Source organism: Protopterus annectens, chromosome 14.part0, assembly GCF_019279795.1.
Source record: "Protopterus annectens isolate FY-2018-M chromosome 14.part0, PAN1.0, whole genome shotgun sequence".
Taxonomy (NCBI): Eukaryota; Metazoa; Chordata; order Ceratodontiformes; family Protopteridae; genus Protopterus; species Protopterus annectens.
The window spans coordinates 229759149-229784378 of NC_056748.1; the positions used below are offsets into that span (position 1 = coordinate 229759149).

At 42.5% G+C, this 25230-nt stretch overlaps 1 protein-coding gene across 1 annotated transcript in view; it reads left to right on the forward strand.

Annotated features, from left to right (window-relative positions):
- The window catches only part of CFAP43 (cilia and flagella associated protein 43), a 3581735-nt gene that overhangs the window by 659356 nt on the left and 2897149 nt on the right, over window positions 1-25230 (forward strand). The window contains exon 8 of the mRNA XM_044055952.1: window positions 5270-5401. Coding sequence (XP_043911887.1) covers window positions 5270-5401 — 132 coding nt within the window. The remainder of the gene's footprint in view (window positions 1-5269; window positions 5402-25230) is intronic.

Below are 25230 nucleotides of genomic sequence, written 5' to 3' on the forward strand. Positions count from 1 at the left end.
TTATGTTTTGCCTTCCTTCTGGGGGCACCTGACATCTGGGGCAAGAAAAACTGAAGAAAATGGCGTCGGCTGTTTTTTTTATACCCCTGTCGCACTGACGTCAGGGAAGAAGCGACGACATCCGACGCCAGACCTAGACTTTGGAATTCGGCCGACCGAGGACCCGCCTGACGGCAGGATAACCCATCTGTTATGACTGCAGCTGTATTAGCACTCGAACATCTACATTTATGGTAGGTACAAAACTGTACTTTTCAGGTTGTTGTTTTGTCTAGGTGACATTGTATAATTGGGCATATGCGATCTGAGGACTGGACAGAGGTAGCAGGGTATTATGGGTAAGGAGGAGGAGCTTGGAGCTCGGATCTTTAGCTTGGAAAGCTGCCGGCTCGGATCCAGGTCGGATCCGATACCCATAGGTTGCTGACAAATGAAGTTACCTACTCAGATAGAATGTTATGGTGAGTACATAACTTTTTTTTACTTGTACATCGGATCCTAAGTCTTGGATCAAACAGGCACAAGTTTTATTCCAAAGAATTTGAAAGATTTCAGATCCAAAGCCTTTAGACCCTCCTTCACATCCCAACCTTCGGCTCCAATAAACAAATTTTAACTCCAGAGAAAAACTGGAAAGACTTCAGATCCAAAGCTAAAGTGCTTCTTTGGGCCCTAAGTCCTCCTTGGATCTGATAGGTTTGCTGTTACTTCTTCACTGGATCTTAAGCCGTCTGCTCTGACAGGCAAATTTTGTTCCACAGAATTTGAAATATTTTGCATCCAAATTCTTGGGATGCAAAATCCTTTAGAACCTCCTCCAGATCCTAAGTTCTACTCTTATGTAATGGGCTTGGTTCCTGTGGTAACTAGTTCCTTTCCTTCGAATTTTCCCTACCTGCTGAATTATTTTTTCAGGATGTGGATAAGATGATGTGAAATTTTTTTGTGGCTCAAAGCCAGATGGAGATTTTACCAGTTCTACCCTTTCATGGATTTGTGAGTGCGTCTGCTAAGTCTAATTTGCCTCCTTTTCCTACCCAGTCAGTGGTACCCCCTGAGAGATCCAGAATCTGATAAAAGAAAAGTACTCTCATTCATTCTTTAGATATACCTGACCATTTCTTTTTAGATACCCTCAGATCAGAGTGGGTCTGGAACACCAGATCTAAGAGTTTTTTGGCTCAGTCCTGACCTTTTACCTTCCTTTCTTGAAAGCTCTGGTTCTGAGTAATGGGGTGAGTTTTTCCTTGGTCATGTCACTTTTCTCTTACATGGTACCCAGGACCTATTTTTGGATCCTACCCACTTGTACCACCTACACAGCCATTCAATTCTAAAGTACCTTTTAAGAAGAGTCTACAAACAGATTTGATTAAAAGACTATCTAATTCACTTTCTGGAACCAAAATTGCTGACGCTTATCCAAAGTAGTCTCTTTCAGGCTTTACCTATGGATGATATCCTATTAGTCCATGAGGTTTATCTTGCATACTGCAGAAGGTGTCTCTAGAGCTGCAGGTTCAGGCATTTTCATCAAGAGACATGGCTGGATGAGCCTCAATGATTTTGTGCGGTCTTTCAAGTCATCTTTCGTCAGTGCTACCTTTGACAGTTTTCTTTGGTTTGGTCCCACAGATAAGGATGTAAAGGCCATATCTGCATTGGGTACTCATTTTTCTATCCCTTCAATGATTTTTCCCAGTAATCAAACCAGAGGTCTTAGTACGTGTTACATGAAGTTTCAGGGTCCCTTACAGGCCACACATGAAGACAGTTCACCCTGAGGCACAGGAGAGAGAGATAATAGCTGAACCCCCCCAGTGGCAGAGGACTCGCACAATTCCAAGAGTCAAGAGATGATGCTTCTGTTAGACCCTGTCAGTACTCCTGAAAGGAGACCTCATTGCCCATCTCTGGAGAGAGTCGGGAATCTCTTATCTCTACACTGGGAAGCATGGCTAATCATAATGAACGATGCTTCCTTGCAGAGAAATTTTGGCTGAGATTATATCATTCTCTTTTTCTCTTCCACCCCCGTTACCAAAGAAGCAGTTTAGAGTCATCCGAAAGTTCCCTGTTGACCAGTAGGATTTGTAAGTGACTCAAGAGTCTTCTAGTGACTAAATAAAATAGGATACTGGTGATCAATTTTGACTCTTGGTGTGTTGAACAATTCTGTTTGGCTCACTAAGTCCTAATTAGTCGTGGTTCAATCCAATTATCCCCTTCTGAGCAGGACATCTGGATGAGATTGATTGAGCTTCAGGATTAGTATCATTACATACAGTGAATAGATGATCCAGGAAATAGTTACAGTACAGGCTGGGAGCCAGTCATTACCAGTTCTGTATCCAGCCTTTTGGCCTAATCACAGCCCTCAGGGTGTTCACCAAGTGTATAGCAGTCCTGGCATCTCACTTAACTTTGCAAGGATCCCACACATTTCTATTTTGGGATGATGACAGGCTCATTACTGCACTGAGCAAGCATTTACTGGTGCAAATTTGAGATTGTGTGGTAGGCCTGTCTACAATTTGGGATATCCAGCAATAACAAGTCCCAATTCTAACTGACTTACACATTAAAGTTTATAGGAACAATTTTTGCAACACAGTGTCTGTCCTAGCAATTCTATCCCTTTACAGAGTATAAACAATAGCTCAGAAAATATTTGGTAGTATCAGAATAGTAGCAAGATTGATTCTGCAAGTTCTGGGGTCAATGTCAATAGTCCTACTTCCTTACCAAGAATAGATGCTACAAACACAGTGATAAACTCTCTCTCTCATCCTATGTCGATAAAGATAACAATAACTCAGTTAAGCAAAGGTTATCTTTCTGGGTGGATGCAGTTCAAAACAACTGTGCTAGGCCGATATTTTTTTCTTTCTCTGCCCAAAGCCACAGTGGCCATGGATGCTTCCTAGATTGGATGGAGTGGACAATTCCTGGGGAATACAATCCAGGGCATTTGGTCTCCTGAGGAGGCCAACTTACATTTACTAAAGGTGTGGCAATGGGCAATTTTCTTCCAACCTCTTTGTAATATTAGCCCATTTTCCGAGGAAGTTCAACATGCTAGCTGTCAGCTTGAGCAGGTCCATCTTACTTCCTCATGACTTGTGTCTCAGCAACAAAATGACAAAAATGGTTTATTTATTTGTTTAGTTGTTCGTGCATTCACTTATCATAAGGACAATTTTTCATTCTGTGCCCAGGAATACAGACTTCAGGCAAATTAAATTGCATATTTAAATGGAAGAAACAGTTTATGCAAACTAAACATACATAACAAGGTGGAAAAATATAAAATGTGATATGCACTTACAATGCATCTTAATAAAGATTACTTCAGAAAGCAGCCATGTTGAAGAACAAGCCATCCTCACTGTATCTTACTAACCTCGACTAACATGGTTCCCCTTCCTTTGACCTCTTTTTTTCTGTATTCACCTTTGATTTTAGATCTGTCTACTGAACTTCTGTCTCACCTGACAGACATGATTCATCTGCACATCTCTAAAACCCTAAAACTAACTGAGTGTTTTTTCTCATTATATTGATAGCCAGGCAACCTATGCTTTCTTTTTTGCCTGTTTGTTCCATTTTGTTACCTTGCCATAACAACTCTATATGAGGAATTTCTGCAGAAATTTATGGAGAATATTTTTGCTTTGTTGAGTAGAGCAGTATCAGGTAGAAACTTTCACAGCTCCGATACATTCTGTCCTTGAATTTATATCCAGTTTAATTTAAGATGGTGCTAGTTTATCAAGTGTCTGACTGCTATTCACAGCCTTTCTTGTATTTCTGCATAGATTTTCAGGATTCTTCTCTGGCTTCCTCTAAACTTTGCAAAGCATTTTAATGGTTTTCTTCTGCTTAGACCTCCTTATAAAGATTCCATACCACCATGGGATATAAAGTTGGTATGGCGCACCTTGACACAGTTTTCTTTCAACCTACAGCCAAATGTAGTCTAAAATTCTTTACCTGGAACTCTACCCTTTTAGTTGCATTTACTTCCATTGTATAATGTCAGAACTTCAAGCATTATAATCTAAGTCCCCATCTTGTTTTTTGACATGGATAGGGACACTTCACATACCGATGCTTCCTCCCTACTGAGGGCAGTGTCAGAGTCCAGCATTAACCAACCAAATTAACCTGCCATTATTTTTCCTAGACTTTCCAAATAAAGGAGAGTATATGCTGCACTTACTATATATTTATAGATAATGGTGTTTCTACCTGCACAGAACTAACAGCTTAGGAAGACAGAGCAATTCTTGGCTTCCTTGACACATCATGAAATGGGTAAATTGGTCACAAACGTAACTGTAACCAAGCGGTTGACAGATTATATTTTGTTTATCTCCACTAAATTGAATTTCCCCCTAACAAACCAATACAGGCTCTTTCAACTACACCTCTGACCACTTCCACTATATTCCAGTCTAGACTACGCATGGAGTCTAGTTATGGGATAGCTACTTGGTCAAATCCTAATACCTTTATCATTCATTACAAATTGGAGCTGGTCTCAAGAGAAAGACAGACCTTTGCCTCAACCGTTCTCAGGAATATCCCTCATTAAAATCCGCCCAGGAATTTAGATAGCTGGGGACTCTGTCCCATACGTTGAGGAAGAATGAAAATTGACAACATCAGATAAAGAAGTTATGTACTTACCATAACGTTCCATCTGTGTTGTCCATTTTCATTCTTCCACAACTCCCCACCCTCTATCTCCCTCCATTTATCATAAGTGAATTCTGGAGGAATGAGATTCATGGGGCACCACATGTCCCATGTGTTGAATTCTAATTTTGGCAAGTTTCTATGGTCTTCATGTCAAGCTGCAAACATTATGGTGCATTATGGGTAAGGAAGGAGCTCAAGAGTTTATTGATGGCCACAAACTCGGATAACATCCGTGTTGGCTCCAAGTATCAGATCCAAACCCATACGTTGAGGAAGAATGAAAATGGGCAACACAGATGGAATGTTATGGTAAGTACTTAACTTTTTTTTTAACAGATAAACATGAGAGGTATTTATAAAAGGAAATAGTTTAAAATGCTGTAGAGTTTGTGCATCTATTGGTGTGTAATGATGTAGCTGTGTTTATAACATCATCTAAGCCCCTAAAGGAAACTAATATGATATATAAAACAAAGCAAATCTGCAGATGACTCTAGTGCATGACTTGGAACATTGCTGTGTTAGTAAGGGCTATGTAACCAAGACATTTTTTTTTCTTTTACAGGATGGTGTTTTGCGCCGTTTGAGTTTCAGAAGCACAGACCTACATATTGAGGAAATCTGGTCATCAGAAGAACCAGTCATAAAAATTGACTTTTCTCCAGATTATGGAACTCTGTCCATGACAACAAATAAGGTAGACAATATGCCTACAAAACCATCACCTAGCTTCAAAACTATCATTCTGCTTCCATTCTGTGGTAAAGAAAATATTATTTATAGATGTTTGTACTAAAGTCTGTAGCCTTGGCACGTAGAGAGTATGTTCAGTATTTTATTATTATTTAAATTATTTTCTTAATGGTCTTATTGTCCATATTTAGTATGTTTTGTTAGGTAAAAACAAAATAAGGTCCATGACATGGACCTTATTTTGTTGTTTATAAGTTTTTTTTTGGTCGCACGGTAAACCCGCTGTATTTGGTTCTTAATGTTTTGTTAGTAACCATTTGAAGTGTTAGGACCAGATAGAGTGAGTCCCAAGACACAGAGACTGAATGGCTGAAAAAACAGACTTACATATACTATGTCCAAGATGGTAATTTCTCATAATATTCCCTTTTCTCTGAGGTATGGCGATGTTGGAGTTAGTAAGTTTATAAATCTGGGGGGGAAGGGGTCTTGCCCTCTGCAAAAAAAAGAATTTTAAAGGAGAAGAAAGATGTTCAAGATTCACTCCTTTCCTACATTTCTTTTCTTTTTTCTTTGGTGTGTTGGCAGTTGGCATTATGAGTGCCTGCATTTCAACAGGGAGCTGTTTTGTTACAGCTGCTTTTATATGACTACAGTTGGCATAATGGTTAAGGTGTTTACAGATATATGTTAAGTTGTCAATCTCGCCTTCATTCTTGCTGGATGGGTTCGGAGCCGATCCTCGGCTCCGACTCGGCCAATACTAAAGCTCAAGAGCTAATTCCACCGGCTCGAGGCTCCCCTATATCCCACAATGCTAGGCGGTAACTACTCAGATCTCGTTTGCCGCTATAGCTGATGAGGTGCTTTTTCTACCGGCTCAGGCAGGTTAGTGGATTTTTTACCTTTGAGGTATTACTAATTCCCCCCTTTCGTTTAGTCAGAAATATTGTTATTGTTAGTTATAATATTTAGTTCTATCGACCCTAATTTTCGATTCCCTACCCCTCTTATTGTTGTTCTAGGCCTTCGGCCCTTCCCTCACCCCAGTCCCTTTTTAAGTTAGTGTTGTAGGGGCTTGTGTGTATGTGTTTTTGCTACATAACTTTAATTTTGTTAGTATAGAGTGTCTGTTTTGTGTGTTTTTGTACAGCCTCTCTTACCTTAATGTCTAAGGATAAGGTCTCAGGCTTCAAGAAGTGTGACTCGTGCTGTCAGAAAATGTCTCTGACAGATGGTCACACTTCTTGTGTGTATTGCCTGGGACCTGTGCACCTGCAGGACTCATGTGCTGTCTGCCATGGTTTCAGCCCTCGAGTCCTGCAGGAACGCAAGAACAAGCTCATCTTGTGGGGCTTGTTAAAGCCTGAAAGCCCCCCGACTCAGTCTGGGTCGGGGAAGCCTTCAAAATCTTCAAAGCAGTCGACTCCTGCTCTTGAGTCGACTGTTGAGAAGTCGAAGCAGGCTTCGTCATCGGCTCCGGCCGGAGCCGATGTTCTTAGGCCTCATACCATTACCTCGGCTCCGGCTGGAGCCGAGGCTGATAAGTCCACATCGGCTCCGATACCATTATCGGAGCCATTTTACAGAAAGAGGTCCAGGTCCCCCTCCATCGGATCTGTGCACTCGGCGCCAGGATCCCCTCTCCTTTCGGAGCGGAGTCACAAAACCCATTCCTCTCGGTCTTCCAGGTTGTCAGACCATGATTTGCAGAGGGTGGTGAGTAGACTTCTTAAGTCCGAGGCACTGGCCCAAATGCTCCATAGCCCGACTCACCAGTCAGTGGCTATTCCCGTTCCAGATTACATTCCTCCTCCGACTCCTTCGAGTTTGGAGCCAAGGCTTGTTGGAGCCATGACTGTCAGTGCGTCGGATCCGATACCTTCCATTTCGGCTCCGTCGTCTGCTCCGATCTCCTCTTTGGAGGGATCTCGGCGCCGGGCTTCCCTCGTCGGCTCCGAGGGGGCGAGTGGCATCGGACCCTTGTCCGACCCCGCTCTCCCTCTCGGGGCTTCGGCGCTGGTGAGTTCGGCTCCGACATCGGCTTCGGAGCCGTCTCTGTCAGTGCCGGGAGGGGTCCTTGTCTCATCGGAGCGAGGGCCTCGGGCCTTGCCTGACAGAGATGCCTTCGAGGTCATGCGGAGCGTGCTAGAACCAGGTTCTGCCCCACAGTCAGCTCCCTCAGCCCCTCCATCTACAGTGCCTGCGGTGATTTCTACTCACCCCCTTGTCTCACACCGCAGAGAACCAACTCCTCAAGATTCCCCATTGGGAATTTCCTCCTCTTCCGAGGTCTCTCCTGACCCTGCAGGAGATCCCCCTAGGAAGAGGCAGTGCAAGAGGAAGCACATTGACTCCCCTGAGTCTATCACCTCTGACACTGACTTAGAGGAATCCGAAGGGTCTCCTCGTTCCCTCTCTGAGGATGTCTCCTTTGGACATCCTTGAAATCCTCAAACAGAGGGGAATTGGCCAGCCCTTAACCCTTCGGAGGATGAGTCAGTGTATCTTGAGGCGTTTGGTTCTCGCCCTTCTACCACCTGGGTGTCCCATCCCTTATAACCCCTTATGGAAGTGGTGGCAAAGAAGGCTAGGACATCTCCTGATTCAGTGCAACCCACCCCGAGGAGACCATCCAAATTTATTACGGCCCCCAAAGACAAACAGTTTTTATCCAAAGGTGTCCCTGTTGATGCCATGGTGGTGGCTGCGGCCACAAAGAAGGAATTAGCTGATCCTTCGGTTCCTGTCCATCCTCCTAATAAAGAATCTAGGACCATGGACAGGTACGGCAAGTGGATGTTCTCATCAGCGACCTTTTCAATGCGGTCGCTGAACTACTTATGCCACTTCACCCATCTCCAAAGAGATTTACTCAAGGATATGGGAGAACTGATGAAGGATCCTACAGCTGAGGGGTTCAAAGACACAATGAACTCCCAGTTGGCAACTCTAAATTCAATTGTTAACTCCTCCATGCGGCTGGTCTCGTACGCAGCAGATGGAGCGAGTAGAGCCGCAGGCACAGGGGTTGCCTTACGAAGGCATGCCTGGATGCGGCTATGCAACTTTGCGGACCCTTTCAAGGTGTCCTTCACCAATTCCCTCTTTGATGGATCATCATTGTTTGGTCCACAGGTGAAGGATACATTGACCAGGTGCGAGGTGGAAGGTAAGACTCTCTCTGCCGTAGGAGTCCGTTTTCTACCCTTCTAGACCCTATCCCAAAGGTCAAAGGGGAGGAAAGATGTGGTTCCAAAAACAATCCCAGGGAGTCTCATCTGACGCACAAAGCCGATTCCCCTCTAGAGGCAGAGGGGGGAATAATAATAGACGCCCCAGAGGCAGAGGAGGTCCATAAAACCAGGGTAGCAGAGAGATGTTCTCTGACAAACCCTTTCAGCACCCCTGAGGGGCTGCCCGGCTGTCCGCCGGAGGCAGTCGGGGGAAGATTATCACTGTACCCAAAAGCCTGGCTTTCCCTAACTCAAGACAAATGGGTACAGTCGATCATATCCAAGGGTTACAAAATTCCCTTTATTCATATTCCAACCCAACCAAAAAGATCCCTTCCAGACGTTCCACCCGGTCTAAGGGAAAAAGCAGCATTAGAAGTTTCAAAGCTGCTATCAAAAAGAGTCATCCAATCAGTCCCAGCAGACCAGCAAGGATCCGGAATCTACTCCAAATTCTTTTTGGTACCAAAAAAAACAGGGGACTGGAAACCCATACTGGATCTCAGCCACTTAAACAAGTTTGTCAAGAAAACAAAATTCCGGATGGTCACGCTACAGTCCATTCTACCCTTCTTGGGTCAGGACAATTGGATGTGCTTGATAGATCTTCAGGATGCGTACTACCACATCAAAATGAACCGACGCTCCAGGAGATATCTCCGCTTCAGGCTGGGAGCCAGTCACTACCAATTCAGGGCCCTGCCCTTTGGTCTCACTACAGCCCCCTGGGTGTTCACCAAATGCATGGCAGTGGTCACGGCTCACTTGAGGCGCCAGGGATTCCAGGTGTTTCCATATCTGGACGATTGGCTCCTTACTGCCACCACCAGACATCAGCTTCTCCTATCCAGGGATTTCACCATTCAAACCTGTCAAGCTCTAGGCATTTCAATAAATTTCGAAAAATCTGCCTTGTCGTCTTGTCAGTCTATTACTTTTATAGGCGCCACATTGGATACACAGACCCTTTCAGCCAGACTCACAGAGCAGAGGGTTTTAGACATCCAACCAAGTATCCCTTCTATTGCAATTTGTCAAAGTCAAAGCCAGACTGGTATTGAAGGTACTTGGACTCATGGCAGCAGCTATTCCCCTTCTCCCCTTAGCTCGCCTTTACATGAGGATCCTCCAATGGATGCTCTTTACCCAGTGGTCTTTTCAACGACTCCCGATGTCCCATACCATACTGATAACTCAAGTATGCAAGAATCAACTGTCTTGGTGGGTCACGTCACCTCAACTTCTCCAAGGAAGACCCTTCACTCTCCCCCCCCCCAGTTGCCACGTTGACAACAGATGCCTCCCTGATCGGGGGGGGGGCATTTATCAGGGCAGGACAGTCCAAGGCACGTGGCAACCCTTCGAGTGCCACTTGCACATAAATGTCTTAGAGATGAGAGCAGTGCTTTTAGCGTTGCAAGCCTTTCACGACTCTCTTCCCAAAGGGACTATTGCAGTTCAAACGGACAACATGTCCGTGGTGTGGTACATCAACAAACAAGGCGGAACCAGATCATACCCTTTATGTCGAGAAGCACTCAGACTTTGGCAATGGGCGATCTCTTCTCAGCGTTTTCTGATAGCGACGCATATTCCCGGGAAATCCAACGTCATTGCAGACAAGTTGAGCAGAGCAATTCTCATGCCACACGAGTGGTCTCTAAAGAAATCAATTTTAGAAGAGGTATTCCTAAGATGGGGCCAACCTTGCTGCGATCTTTTTGCTACTCCCCAAAACAGCAAGTGTCAAGACTTCTTCACGCTCTTCCCATTACCAGGCCATCCCACCAGAGACGCTCTAGTCCACGATTGGCCCCGGGGACTTCTGTATGCCTTTCCCCCCTTTCCACTGATACCTCAACTAATTCAGAAAGCCATCGCCTTGAGAGTGACAATGATCCTCATTGCCCCTTACTGGTCTCGACAGATATGGTTCCCCTTTCTTCATCGTTACCTTTTGGAGCAGCCTTGGCATCTGGACCCAGTACCAGATCTGATTACCTATCAGTCGGGTCAGCTGCACCAATCTCTGTCTTCTCTAAACCTCACAGCGTGGTTTCTCCAATTCCTACCTTAGCCAGGCTTCCCTCAATATCTCGCTCAGTCCAAGATATCTTGATAGCCTCTCATAAATCCTCTACCCGGAAGATTTATACTAGCAAATGGAAACGTTTTTCCCTTTGGACATTATCGAAAAACATAGATCCCTTTACTGCACCTATCCAGTCTATTTTAGACTTTCTAGCAAAACTCTTTCATTTAGGATCTTTTGCATCAACCATTAGAGTTCAATTGGCTGCCATATCAAATTTTCATGTTGGTGTCTCAGAATCCAGCATCATGGCTCACAAACTCTGTAAAGCCTTCTTAAGAGGTGTATTTCTTCTCAAACCTCCAATCAAAGACCCTCCGCCACAATGGGATTTGAACTTGGTTCTGGCATCTTTAATTCTTCCCCCCTTTGAACCAGCGGCTTCATGTTCTCTGAAATTGCTTTCTTGGAAGACACTTTTTCTGGTAGTTATAACTTCAGCGAAAAGAGTATCAGAACTCCATGCTCTATGCAGTCGTCCTCCTTACTTAGTTTTTCACAAAGACAGGGTATCCCTCCGGACTAATCCATCCTTTTTACCAAAAATTTCTTCTCAAGTTAACCTAAACCAAATTATTGATCTCCCCGTTTTTTTCCCTAACTATTCAAATAGGTCAGAGCAAAAGCTGCATTTTTTGGATGTTCATCGCCAACTGAGATATTACTTAGACAGGACTAAACAACTCAGGAAATCTGATCAATTGTTTCTGTCATATGCAGAAGGTAGATTGGGCCTTCCAGTCACTAAAGTATCTCTTTCTAGATGGCTCACGTCTACAATTACTTTCATCTATGAGATCAGACATCAAAAATTACCCTCAAGACCTAGAGCTCATTCAACTAGGGCATTAGCTACATCCATAGCCTTTCAGGACAGGTTGCCAATAGATTCAATTTGTGCAGCAGCCACCTGGGCTTCTCCTCATACATTCATTTCACATTACAAATTGGACATGGTTTCCAGAAGCCGTGCCAATTTTGGTTCCACTGTTCTCAAGAGTCTGTTCCGATAGGCCAACCGGGATAAGGTGCTAGGGACGCAGTCCCATCCAGCAAAATGAAGGCGAGATTGACAACTTAACATTAAGAAGTTATGTACCTACCATAACGTTCCATGTTAGTTGTCTTCTTCTCGCCTTCTTTCTTGCGTCCCTCCCTCCTTCCCCCAAGCCTGGACAGACCGACTGGAATTCTTTTGTGTTTCTTCTTCTGAAATTTGTTACTCCATTATTTGGAGAATAGTATTGCTTGGTATAGCTATCAAACGAGATCTGAGTAGTTACCGCCTAGCATTGTGGGATATAGGGGAGCCTCGAGCCGGTGGAATTAGCTCTCGAGCTTTAGTATTGGCAGTCGGGCGAGGATCGGCTCCGAACCCATCCAGCAGGAAAGAAGGCGAGAAGAAGACAACTAACATGGAACGTTATGGTAGGTACATAACTTCTTATTTTTAACTATCTAATACTGAGTATCAAGAAAAACAAGAAGAAAGGTAAAACTTTTTGACAAAGACAATAGTATGGGATTTTAAAAGAGTTGAAATAGTATGGGATAGAGAGCCAAAGATGCGCAAGCGATGGGGATGGAATAGTCAGGACTGTAGACAGGGTTGTGAGGAACTGGTAAAAAGCAGTTAAAAGCGAAAGTGGCTATACAGGAATGTCTTTCTGGCAATTAGGGCAAAAGATACGGCCTAAAAGAGGTGGAAATAGAGGGGGCCAGGAACCTGGAGTGGACACAGTAAAATGAAGCAAGCAGGTAGATGTCAAAGATGGTTAGGGCATCAAAGGCAAACGTTGAAAGAGAGTTAGCAGAAAGGATAAGGAGGTGAAACAGTTTAGGTACACAGCAGAAAAGCAGAAGGAAAGAAGAAACAAAATTGTCGCAAGAACAATGATAGGAAGGAGATCATAGAAGACTGGTAAAAGCAGAGGAAGTAAATGGATCTTTTTTCATTTGTCAGAAAGGAAGGCAGGAGGAGGATACCATGCTATGAGGGAAGCAGGGCAGAATTGTGAGAATAGTGGACTGACACCAGAATAGGGGGGGTGGAACAAAATTTTATCCTGCTTATGGTTCCCAGTCTAGGGGTAGGTCTAGGCGTGGTAGGGGCAGGGCTCAAGGTTCGTTTAGGCCTCGATCAGACAGTTCACCTGCTCAGACTTCTGGTGAAGGCAGGGGTCAGTCCTTTCGTAAGCAGAACCAATGACCTGCCTTTTCAGCTGCCAGTGGACTCTCGTCTGGCAGCTCCTTTGGGAGGAAGATTGTCTCTTTTCAAAGAAAATTGGGATTTAATCACTCAAGACAGATGGGTGCTGGATATCATTCATCACGGTTACAGATTTTATTTCCACACAATGCCCCTTTTCAGAGGCATGCCAGATGTTCCTCCTCCACAAAGAAAAGAGGCTCACATGCAAATTTCTCAGTTACTCCAGATAGGGGCCATTCAGCCAGTCCCTGTATCAGAAAGGGGCTTCGGATTTTATTCTCGACTGTTCCTAGTGCCAAAGAAGGGGAACACGTGGAGACCAATTTTGGATTTATCTATCCTCAACACTTATCTGGACATTCCCAAGTTCAAGATGTTGACGTTACAGCAACTGTTACCTCTGCTGGGCAAAGATCACTGGATGGTAACTTTGGATCTCAAGGAAGCTTACCTTCATGTGCCTATAAGGCTAAGTTGCAGAAAGTATCTGAGGTTTCGAACTGGAGATTTTCATTATCAGTTCTCTGCATTGCCCTTTGGCTTATCTACTGCCCAGAGTATTCACAAAGGTTCTGGCTCCAGTGGTAGCTTACTTCAGGCTTCAAGGCATTCAAATCTATCCTTACTTGGGCGACTGCCTGATTCTGGCTCAAGAAAAGGAACACCTTCTACAGCATCTGGAATATGTCATAGCAGTGCTAAGATGCCTAGGGTATTCTGTGAGCGAAATAAAGTCCAGTCTAGTACCCTCTCAAGACATGTGCTTTCTGGGTGTGAGACTGAATACAGCAGCCCAGATGGCCTTTTTAACCCCGGACAAACAAAAGAGTCTGTCACTTTACTTCCATCAACTATCTCATCAGTCCGTGCTGACTGCAAGGACAGTCCTTCAAGCATTAGGGTTCATGGCATCTTGTATTCTGGTGCTTCCCAATGCCAAACTGCATATGAGGAAGCTGCAATGGTATCTCAAAATGTATGGACACAGCACTGCCAAGATTTGGACACTGTCATTCAAATAATACCTTGCCTTCAAAAGGAATTCTTGTGGTGGGCTCAGGAATGTCACCTAAACAAGGGACTCTCTGTGACCCGGCCAGAGGCGAGTCAGATTTTAACGACAGATGCCTCGGACACTGCTTGGGGAGCTCATCTAAATGGAAAGTGGATACAAGACAAGTGGCCTGCCAGACTACAGCATCTACATATCAATATGAAGGAGATGTTAGCAGTCCAGTTTGCATTGATGGCGTTCAAGGAGTTACTTCTTCCAGGGCAGGTGTTGATTCTGACAGACAACACAACTGTCATGTGGTACATCAACAAGCAAGGGGAACACATTCTTATCCTCTATGCAGGCAAGCAATGATTTTATGGGAGACTGCGTTAAGCCTGCAACTGACTCTTCAGGCAAGGTTTCTGCCAGGAGCACAGAACTCCCTAGCAGATATATTAAGCAGACAAATCATGGATCCCCACGAGTGGAAACTGGATCTTCATGTATTTCAGAAATTGACAGTGTCCTGGGGAACTCCAGACATAGATCTGTTCGCTTCTCCACTAAACCATCAGCTGCCAAAGTATTGCACAAAAGGGTTTCATCACACAGCTTGGAAAGTGGATGCTCTGTCTTTCAGTTGGAAAAACCTTCATGTCTATGCCTTTCCACCTCTACCTCTTCTTCCAAAGGTATTACTAAAGGTCAGACAAGACAGGCCAAGGATGATTTTGATAGCTCCAGATTGGCCTCGCCAACACTGGTACCCACTTCTAAGGAGTCTTGTAAAGAAGCCTCCATGGCCTTTACCTCTGATTCCTCATCTGTTATCTCAGAAGGGCGGTCATCTGCTCAATGTCAAGCTTCAATCTCTTCATCTCACAGCTTGGCATATTCTGTGTTGAAACGGTAGGTCTCAGCTTCCTCAACAAGTTTTAAATGTGATTATGGAAGCTAGAGGCCTAGTACTAGGAGAGTGTGCAGAAAAATGGAAGAGATTTTTATTTTGGAGTACAGCAAAGAATTTGGAGATTTCAGAGCCTAATTTGAGTGTGGCTCTTCAATATCTTACTGAATTATTGGACAAAGGTTTGTCCTTCTCTTCCATAAAGATTCATGCTGCAGCAATTTCAGCTCACTATGATTGTGACCCACCTTTGTTTTCATCCTTTGTTCAAGCAGTTTCTTACAGCGGCAAAGAATATAAGACCCCCACGTAGAGCTCCTACTCCTGCTTGGGATCTCAATTTTGTGTTGGAAAAACTTACTCTACAACCTTTTGAGCCTGCAGCTACTGCTGAATTGAAATATTTGTCATGGAAGACTGCTTTTCTGTTGGCTATTACTTCTGCAAGAAGGGTGTCTGAGTTGCAGGCCCTTATGGCAGTAGAGCCCATTTTGATTTTCCATAAGGACAGGGTATCATTACGTACTAATCCTTCCTTTATGCCTAAGGTGGTTTCTAGTGTGGCTTTAAACCAAACTATTCATTTGCCTACGTTTTTGCAGATCCTCAAAATAAGGGGAAAAGATTTTGCACACTTTAGATGTACACAGGCAATTGCGTTATTATTTGAGCAGGACTAAAGATTTTAGGCAGTCTCAGCAGTTACTTGTTTCTTTTGCTTTGAGTTCACAGGGCAAGCCTGTGTCAAAACAAACTATTTCTAGGTGGATTGGCTTTTGCATTGCATTTTGTTATTCCCATCATGGCAAACAAGTTCCAGCTGGGATTAGGCCTCATTCCACTAGGGCTACTGCCACTTCAACAGCATTTCTAAGGGGGGTGGCAACTAAGGATATTCTGGAAGCAGCTACTTGGAGTTCAGTGCATACTTTCTCTAGGCATTATCACCTGCCTATATACTCTAAGTCTAGAGCTGGTTTTGCCACAGCTGTTTTACAAGGCATGTTGTCAGCTCCTGCTACTTTATAATTTGCCAGCCTCCCTTACCTCTGCTTTGGGATTCTACCCAATTGTCAGGACTGCAGCAAGGGAAGGCGAAGAACATAGTACAGTTTTGTACCTACCATAAATGTAGATGTTCGAGGATTCCCTTGCTGCAGTCCAACCCACCCTCCTTCCCTCTGTGTTTCAGGGTGGTTGTGTAGGTGAGTTTACATGCTTATATTTTTTGTATATATTACTGTATATATTGTACATGTTTTTTGGTGCAGGTTGTTTTTGGGACTTGTCTTTTTGGGTCTTCTGACATCTGGGGCAAGAAAAGACTGAGGAAATGACGTCGGTCATGCGCATTAGTACCCTGACGTACTGACGTCAGTCTAAGGCGCCATGACCGACGTCAGCCTTATACTCTGGTATTCGGGCCGACTGGGACGTGGACTATACCCAATTGTCAGGACTGCAGCAAGGGAATCCTCGAACATCTACATTTATGGTAGGTACAAAACTGTACTTTCTGAAAGTGTTGGGGATTATGGCGGCTGCCATACCTCTGCTTCCATTAGCCAGATTCCACATGAGAATCCTTCAATGGATGCTCTTCACACAATGGTCATACCAGCAACTTCCGATGTCCCACACCATTATGATTACGCAGACATGCAGGAATCATCTTCTGTGGTGGATGTCTTCCCCTCAGCTCTTATTGGGAAGACCCTTTGTCCCTTCCCCTCCGGTTGCTCCTCTGACAACGGACGCCTCCCTGATCGGGTGGGGGGGGCATTATCAGGGCAGAACTGTCCAGGGCACATGGCAACCAGACGAATGCCACTTGCACATAAATGTTCTAGAGATGAGAGCAGTGCTTTTAGCGTTGCAAGCCCTTCAAGACTCTCTTCCCTTGGGAACGATAGCAATCCAGACGGACAATATTTCTGTAGTGTGGTATATCAACAAACAAGGCGGAACCAGGTCCTACCCCCTGTGTCGAGAAGCACTCAGACTGTGGCAATGGGCGATTTCTTCTCAGCGGTTTCCGATAGCAACGCACATCCCCGGGAAGTCCAATCAAATCGCGGACAAGTTGAGCAGAGCTATCCTCATGCCTCACGAGTGGTCTCTGAAAGACTCTGTTGTGAGAGAAATTTTTCTCAAGTGGGGTCAGCCTTGCTGCGACCTTTTTGCTACTCCCCAAAACAGCAAGTGCAGAGATTATTTCACCCTATTCCCTTTACCAGGCCAGCCCAGCAGAGACGCTCTAGTCCAAGTTTGGCCCCGGGCACTTCTGTATGCATTTCCTCCCTTCCCACTAATCTCTCAAGTGATACAGAAAGCTATCGCTCAGAAGGCCTCGTTGAGCCTCATTGCTCCTTACTGGCCTCGACCAGTTTGGTTCCCCTTTCTACATCATTTTCTGTTGGAGCGACCTTGGCATCTGGACCTAGTTCCAGATCTTTTGATCCATCAGTCGGGTCAGTTTCATCGCTCCCTTCCCTCTCTGAACCTCACTGCTTGGTTCCTCCAATTCCAACCTTAGCCAGGCTTCCTCAAATATCTCACTCTGTCCGAGATATTTTGATAGCTTCCCATAAATCTTCCACTCGAAAGATTTATTTGAGTAAGTGGAAACGTTTCGCCTATTGGGCTCAAGGAAGGGACATAGATCCTTTCACTGCTTCCATCCAAATGGTCCTTGATTTTCTAGCTGAACTCTTCCATGCAGGTTCATCTCCTACTCTTAAAGTTCAATTGGCAGCTATTTCTAACTTTCATGTGGGCATTTCAGAGTCTGCCATATGTCCCACAAGCTTTGCAAAGCCTTTTTGAAGGGAGTTTTTCTACTCAGACCTCCTATAAGAAATCCTCCTCCTCCTTGGGACCTAAATTTAGTTCTTAGTTCTTTGATTCTTTCCCCTTTCGAACCTGCAGCCTTCTGTTCTTTAAAATTGCTATCATGGAAGACACTCTTTCTGGTAGCTATTACTTCAGCTAGAAGAGTTTCAGAACTTCATGCACTCAGCTGTCGACCTCCTTATCTGTTGTTCCATAAGGACAGGGTATCTTCTGAACCAACCCGTCTTTTTTACCTAAGATAGCCTCGGCCTAACCTAAATCAAAGCATTGACCTCCTGTGTTTTTTCCAGAATATTCTAACAGGTCTGAACAAAAATTGCATTGGCTAGATGTTCATCGTCAGTTAAGGTACTATTTGGATAGAACCAAACAATTCAGAAAATCTGACCAGCTGTTTGTCTCTTATGCAGAAGGCAGAAAGGGACTTTCAGTTTCAAAGGTATCATTATCTAGATGGCTAACATCTCTGATTTCCCTTGTTTATGAAATTAGACACCAAAAGCTGCCTAACAAACCTAAAGCCCATTCTACCAGAGCTTTGGCTACTTCTATAGCCTTCCAAGACAGACTGCCTATTGACACCATTTGTGCAGCGGCTACTTGGGCTACTCCTCACACTTTCATTTCTCATTATAAGTTGGATTTAGCTTCTAGGCATAGAGCTAACTTTGGTTCCACTGTTCTCAAGAGTCTGTTCCGTTAGGCCACCCAGGACAAGGTGCTAGGGACGCGGTCCCATCCAGCAAGAATGAAGGCGAGATAGACAACTTAACATATAGAAGTTATGTTCTTACCATAACGTTCCATGTTAGTTGTCTTCTTCTCGCCTTCTTTCTTGCGTCCCACCCTCCTTCCCCCTGGCCTGGACAGACCTAGAGGAGTTTGATTGTGACCTCTCTTTCTACCACCTCTTTGCTATAGGTATATGCTCTGCTGTGCATATTTTCCTAGATCAGGCTTTAGGTCACTTTTCCTCTTCCCCTTGTTTATAGAGGTGGATTCTTTTTCCAGTTTTTTTCTGGTTATATTATTAGCTGGGCCTAGCTCACAAACGAGATCTGAGGTAATTCTCGCCTAGCATTGTGGGATATAAGGAGCCTCGAGCGGTGGAACCAACTCTCGAGCTTTAGAGTGGCCGAGTCGGAGCCGAGGTCGGCTCCGAACCCATCCAGCAAGAAAGAAGGCGAGAAGAAGACAACTAACATGGAACGTTATGGTAAGAACATAACTTCTATTTTTTTCATTTGTCAGAAAGGAAGGCAGGAGGAGGATACCATGCTATGAGGGAAGCAGGGCAGAATTGTGAGAATAGTGGACTGACACCAGAATAGAGAGGGGAAAGGCCATTAAGGATAAAGCACAAGGACCAAATGGGGACAGCCTCTTAGCATCCTTAGGGATCTAGCCATTGTGCTTGCAAAACTACTGATGATGATCTTCAAGAAGATCATTGCAGAAGAAGAAGAGCCGGAGGACTAGAAGACTGCAAGAGAATTCTGAAGAGAGAGCTGGTAGCATTTTTAGAGGACAACAGTCTCCTGTGACAGAAACCATTATGGGTTCTTTTCCAGAAGGCGATGTCAGTCAAACCTGACCCGGTTTTATGACTGAGTTAGAGATAAACTTAGCAGGAGAGTTACAGTAGGCCTGGTCTGCCTGGACTTCACCAAGGCCTTTAACTCCATCCTGCTCAGAAGTTTTCTGGAAAAACTGTAGAGGATCAGAGTAGGATCAATTAAAATGAATGGGACTGCTGCATGGTCAAAGGGTAGAATGTAGAAGGTTACGGTGAGAATGTCAGGAACAAAGAAGGAGACTAAGGAAGTATCACATGGGTCCACCCTGAGGCCAGTGTTATTTAATGTATCCACTTAAGTCCTATCTGAGAGAACAGGGAACAAAATCAAACTCTTTGCTGATGACACAAACTTAAGGACGAGGAAGAGTCTAAGGAAGAATTTAGAAAGGCTTGTTAAGTGTCCAAAACGGAGATACTTGAGATTCACTAAACACACATGCAAAGTACAGTGACTAGGTCACAGCAGCCCTGGTGTGAATTCTCAGCTGGGTTGTATGAAACGGATGGCACAGCAAAGGAACAGATCTGGCAGTGCTGATCATACATGGACCAGACCACCAGGAACAGATTGAAATGAAAGTGGCAGCATCAGCCAACAGATATGGGGCATATCTTCAGACCTTAGAACCAAAGAGGTCTTGATTCTGCTCTGCCAGGCACACTGGCCAGGCCATGCCTTAAGATTTGTGTGAAGATGTTCTACCCAGGCTACCCAGAAAAATGTCTAGAACGGAGGGCAAAATATATGACCAGTGGCTACAGGAGTTAAGGGTCTTCTTACCTGCAATTAGAAAGAGACGGGAACATGATATGGGTTCACAAGATTATTTTTGTGAGTGGAAAAGAGGTAATTCCAAACTGGAGGGACAAAAAGGGGAGTAGACGACACAGAAATCAGATTGAAGGGACCTGCAACTCCTTGGATTTGAACATGTTCCTCTTTATGGAGAAGAGTTGCAGGTCTCAGAAGTGGAGTGCCAAAATGGGTAGTGGAGAGGGAATACTTGGAGCCATTCAAAAGAGCATGTGGCAGATGGAGAAGAGTTAAAGACAAAAACAGAAATGGAGGGAAGGTAGAATGGTGAATGTTCTTAAAAGACAGAACAGACATGGACTAAGTAACCTCATTGCCTCCTTCATCCATTAAGCAAATGGAGTTATAGGTATGATATCTAACAGTATAGCTGTGAGGGTTGAAGCTATGGACTGCCAACAGCCTTCATTCCATTTTTCAGGATTTTATTCCTTCATTCTTCATTTCTTACTTTGTGAACCTGAATAGATCCTTTAATAGAGAGTGCTTTTCAGAAAGAGGCATTTTTATATATTGGGCTTACCTGGCAATATAAAAATATTTTGGCAACATAAAAATATTTTATAAAATATGAGCTGTTGAATTCCACAAATTTAGTACCCTTTATAGCAAATTTAAAGCACAAGAAACACTTATCCTTCTATACATGTATTGTGCTTAATATTCATTAATTCATTCATTAGATACTGGTTTGCAAATGGAAATAATTTTTTAGCCATTTCATCTGCCACCCCAAAAATAGGTACATATTTTAAATATCATTCTTATGAACTTAGCTGATAGAATAACAGGTTTTGCATTAGCATGAATTTTCTGAAGGGTATGAAGTCTGAAACTCAGATATCTGTCATTATTTTTCTGACTTCAACTCTCAATGTTTTGCCAATGATTTGCCGAAAAACCCAAATTTTATGAGAAATATACTGAAAATATGAGGCAAATATATGGACATTCTGCAAAAATCTGTAGAGTTGAGAGGTATGTCCAGGACAGGTTCACTACTTTACAAGCATTGCTTCGTGGATAGACTGCCTCCCCAGTGGCCCTGAACTGATTTGTCAGATATCAGAGAGTGAATGAATGTGACATTAAAAAATACTGTGATTCTAGAATGTAAGAATGTGATAACTGATAAATTATGTAGCCTGTAAGGTGCTCAAATCACCTAATACTGTGAGAGTATGTCAATTTTAGTTAAGAAAAAAATGGCAACATTACGATCTATATAACTTTTTGCATGACATTTTAATTATATTTCTCTGTTGCAAAAATGGGAGTCCAACAAATACTGAAAGTTAGACTAAAAACAAGATGTGCTATATGTTTCTAGATGTAACTGCTAACTGAATCTCCTTTTTTCATACAGTACAAGTTGTGTGATTAGCTAGGTAATTTGCAGTTGTTTTTTTTTTTTCAGTCTGTTGTGCACTTTAGAATTCAGAATTGGGTTATCTTTTACTTACATGCAGCTGAATGCTTGTTTATGTATCTTAGTGCAAGATACTAGAATACACAGACTGCATCTGTGAATATACTTTTTTCAAGTTTGTATTACCTCAGAAGCAGTATATTTACAGATGCAGGTAGGCTTCTTGCAAAAAAAAAAATTCTTTTTAACTCATTACTTATCACAAGTATAGGATGAACTAAACAACTGGCAGTGAATTGGTAAAACTTGAACGGTCAATGTTTGAGTTAATAAATCAGATCCTCAGAACTGCCTTCAGTATTCTATAGTTTATCTATATTATAGTGTAAATAACTTGCATATATGAAACCCATTATGTGTAATTAGATTTGCTTTTGAATATTGAGAACTACCACTATCTCTAATATTGATAGTCACTATCTCTAATATTGATAGTCACTCGGTAGGAGGTATAAGGGTCTCCAACAGCTGCAAGCCACTAACCTGTCAATCATTATTCTAATCAATTATCTAAGAGCATGTTTGGGAAAAAGAGGTCCCAATATATGTTTGTGAAGCATAACTGCAATCTTTTTAAGTGTGGGAATTCCGAGCACAATTACAAGGAAATATATAACGTCTGACATTTCTGTATCCCCCTCTTCCCCAAGGTACAGTGATTTCTGTTGATGTATATATGTAGTTAGGGTATGGAGGGATACAGGGGTTTGCTCCCTGCAAAGAACACTTTTAGTGTGTAATACTGAGTTACACACTTGTTTTATTTTACATTGATCACACTTACAGTGTTTAGACTAGGAGTACCGAGTCTCAAACTTCCATCAGGATGCCATGGGAGATACTTAACTGTTGTAATCTACCAAGAGTTCTACCTTTTGAACTAAGGGCACTTTGATAAGTATTATTGTTACTCTCTCATTATTCTTAAAAACAGATTTCGAATGACATTCCATAGTCTTTCATATCAGGTGAAGCAAAACATGCTTGCAGAGCCAGTTTTAGCTCCCAGTTAAATATTTGCCTGCATATTTCATTTAAAAGTACTGTTGATGCAGGGCTGGGTTTAGGACAACTGGCACCCAGGCAAAGGCCTCCATGCCCCCCTACACATATCATCTGTTGCCCCCAATCATGGCCTACCCACACCATCCAGATTAATTTTTTCCTCCTTTATCCTCACAGTTTACATTATTCTTTGTTTTTTTTCCTGCATCTATTCATTCATTCAGTCAACACTTTAAGTAGTCTAGAGTGTTCTGTGATAACTGTGTAAGAATCAAGTGCTATAAGCTGGAGGTCTGGGGCCGCAAGGCCTCGGGAAACTGTAGTGGTTCTAGATGTTCTGAGGTGCATTTTATAATTTTTTAAAACAAGCTTGCCATCCAATGATGGCATGAACAAAAATCATGATTAAGAGAAGAAATTTAGTTTTGCCCTTCAGCTTTTGTTTTCCCCAAGGCCTTTTAACACATCCTAACTGACCAAGGCCACAGTGTAATAACTACATTAAGCTGGGAGTCCAGGGGCCACTAGGCACCTATAAACCATGGATTTATAGATTCTCTGAGGTGCGTTTTAGAGTTTTTTCCCAACCTTTTAATCCAGTAATGGCCTGAACAAAAATACACGTAACTAAAGAAATTCAGTTGTACTTTTTTATTTCAAGGAAGAAAGGAGTTGTAACCAAGACTTAATGCTCAAAGTTAATCAAATAGCAGTACACAATAAACATATTATGACTGGACTGGTGAGATAAATAATGTTAAGCAAAGAGCAAATAAAACACATTTAGGAAATGTGTCTATTGTCTGTAAAGATCATTGAAACCCTATGAAACAAGATGATGCCCCAATTCTGGATGCAAGTATTCAGCAATCTGAGGATTCGGCATGTTTAGAAGGAAACATAAAAGAAAAGAAGGGAGAAGTTCACAACAAATAAGGAAGAAAAAGAAACTGATAAATTTCTGCAAAGTAAATATATGCTGAAAAGGACACTGCTTTATTATGTAACACACAGATTACAGGGAATTATAAAAATTTTCTATCAGAAAACCTTCAGTCTATAGAAAAAGGCAGAATTTTTCCAAAAGAGAAGGTAGAACAAAGAGACAAGGGGCAGGTGAAAAAGAAGAAATCGAAACTGAACATGGAAGGATTGAAGAACATTAGTGTATAAAAAAAATAGAGAGAGGGAGAAAAACAGATGTTGACTACTTTACTCAAGCTGTTGATGTACAAAGCCTGCTGGATGAGAATTGTATGCTTGCAAATTTAATACACAATGAAAACAGTGGGATTAATAAGATAAATGGTGATGAAGATCATTCATTTGAAACAAGTGATAGAGCAGATATTACTGTATTAGAAGCTGAAGATTCTTCAGATCTGGTCAGAAAAGAAATTCTTGTAATTGAAGATTTGATTATTAGAGGAACTGATACTTACAATTGCAGAGAAGATAACGATCATCAAATAGTGTTATGCTTGTCAGGAGCAAAAATAGAAGATGTGAGAAGCACTGGAACACCTTAATGTAAGGAAGTACGGATCTGTTTTTATTCATGTCAGTACAAATGATCTCATCTGCAAGGACTCTCTGGCTGTTAGTAGGAAACTTACAGCCCTCTTAGATAGTATAGCTTGTACTGGTGTTAGGAAGCATTTTTCACAAATCACATATAGAAAGGATTGTCAGGGCACTCTGAATGAAAAGATTTTTTAGGTAAATACCTACATGGAAAAAATGTCCCATTTTAAAAAATGGAAATGTATAGAGCATCCAAGCCTAGTTTTGGGCACACATGTTCAGACAGAATGACATGCATTTGTCAAGATTAGGGAAGAGAATTTTTGCAGAAGATATTTTGCAGTATTTGTCAAACACTAGGCAGGATTTTTACCAGGTCAAAAATTTAACAGTTCACAGTTAACATTTGATGCATCTGTGATGGTCGTTACTGCTGGGAGCATTATTAATACATTTTTAATTAGAAAATTTGCTATGTTTCCACAAGATTGATGTTATTTTTTTGTGAAACATGGTTAAAGACCAATGATTGGAAACTAGTTATGTCAGGGTATAAATGTTTTTACTGTAACAGACATTCTAACAAAAAATCAGGTGGAGGTGTTATGATAGAAATTAAAGATAGTTATGAGACCTGTGATTATTACATGTTCATTGAGAACACCAATACTATAGATTATGTAACGGTGACAATAAACACGACCCTGGAACATATAACAATTGGAGTCTGTAGACCACCAAAATCAAGTACTGATGACCTAGAGGATTTCATATATTTCTTGCATGAAACACAGGAGGGAAGAATAATATTAGCTGGGGACTTAAATTTAATGAGAAACAGATTGGAATAATATTGATTCAACAACATTAATAAGGAAATTATTCACAATGTATGTTCAGGAACAACAATTGCTTCAGACTGTAAAAAAAAAAAACTACAAGGGAACGGAACGTACTAGACATGTTTCTGTTCCTAAAGAAATTAGTTACTTCAAGTCAAGTTTTACTACTGTTGATGTGCAGTAATAATGGGGTTATAAAGGTTCATTTGTTGCTAGATAATCCTGCCAAACTGAAATCTAAACCAATGCACAGAAGATTGATTACAGATTATATGCAAGGAAAACAGTCACTATGTAAATCTAACTAGAGTTATGTGTTCAGTGGAAAAACTGCAGATGGGAT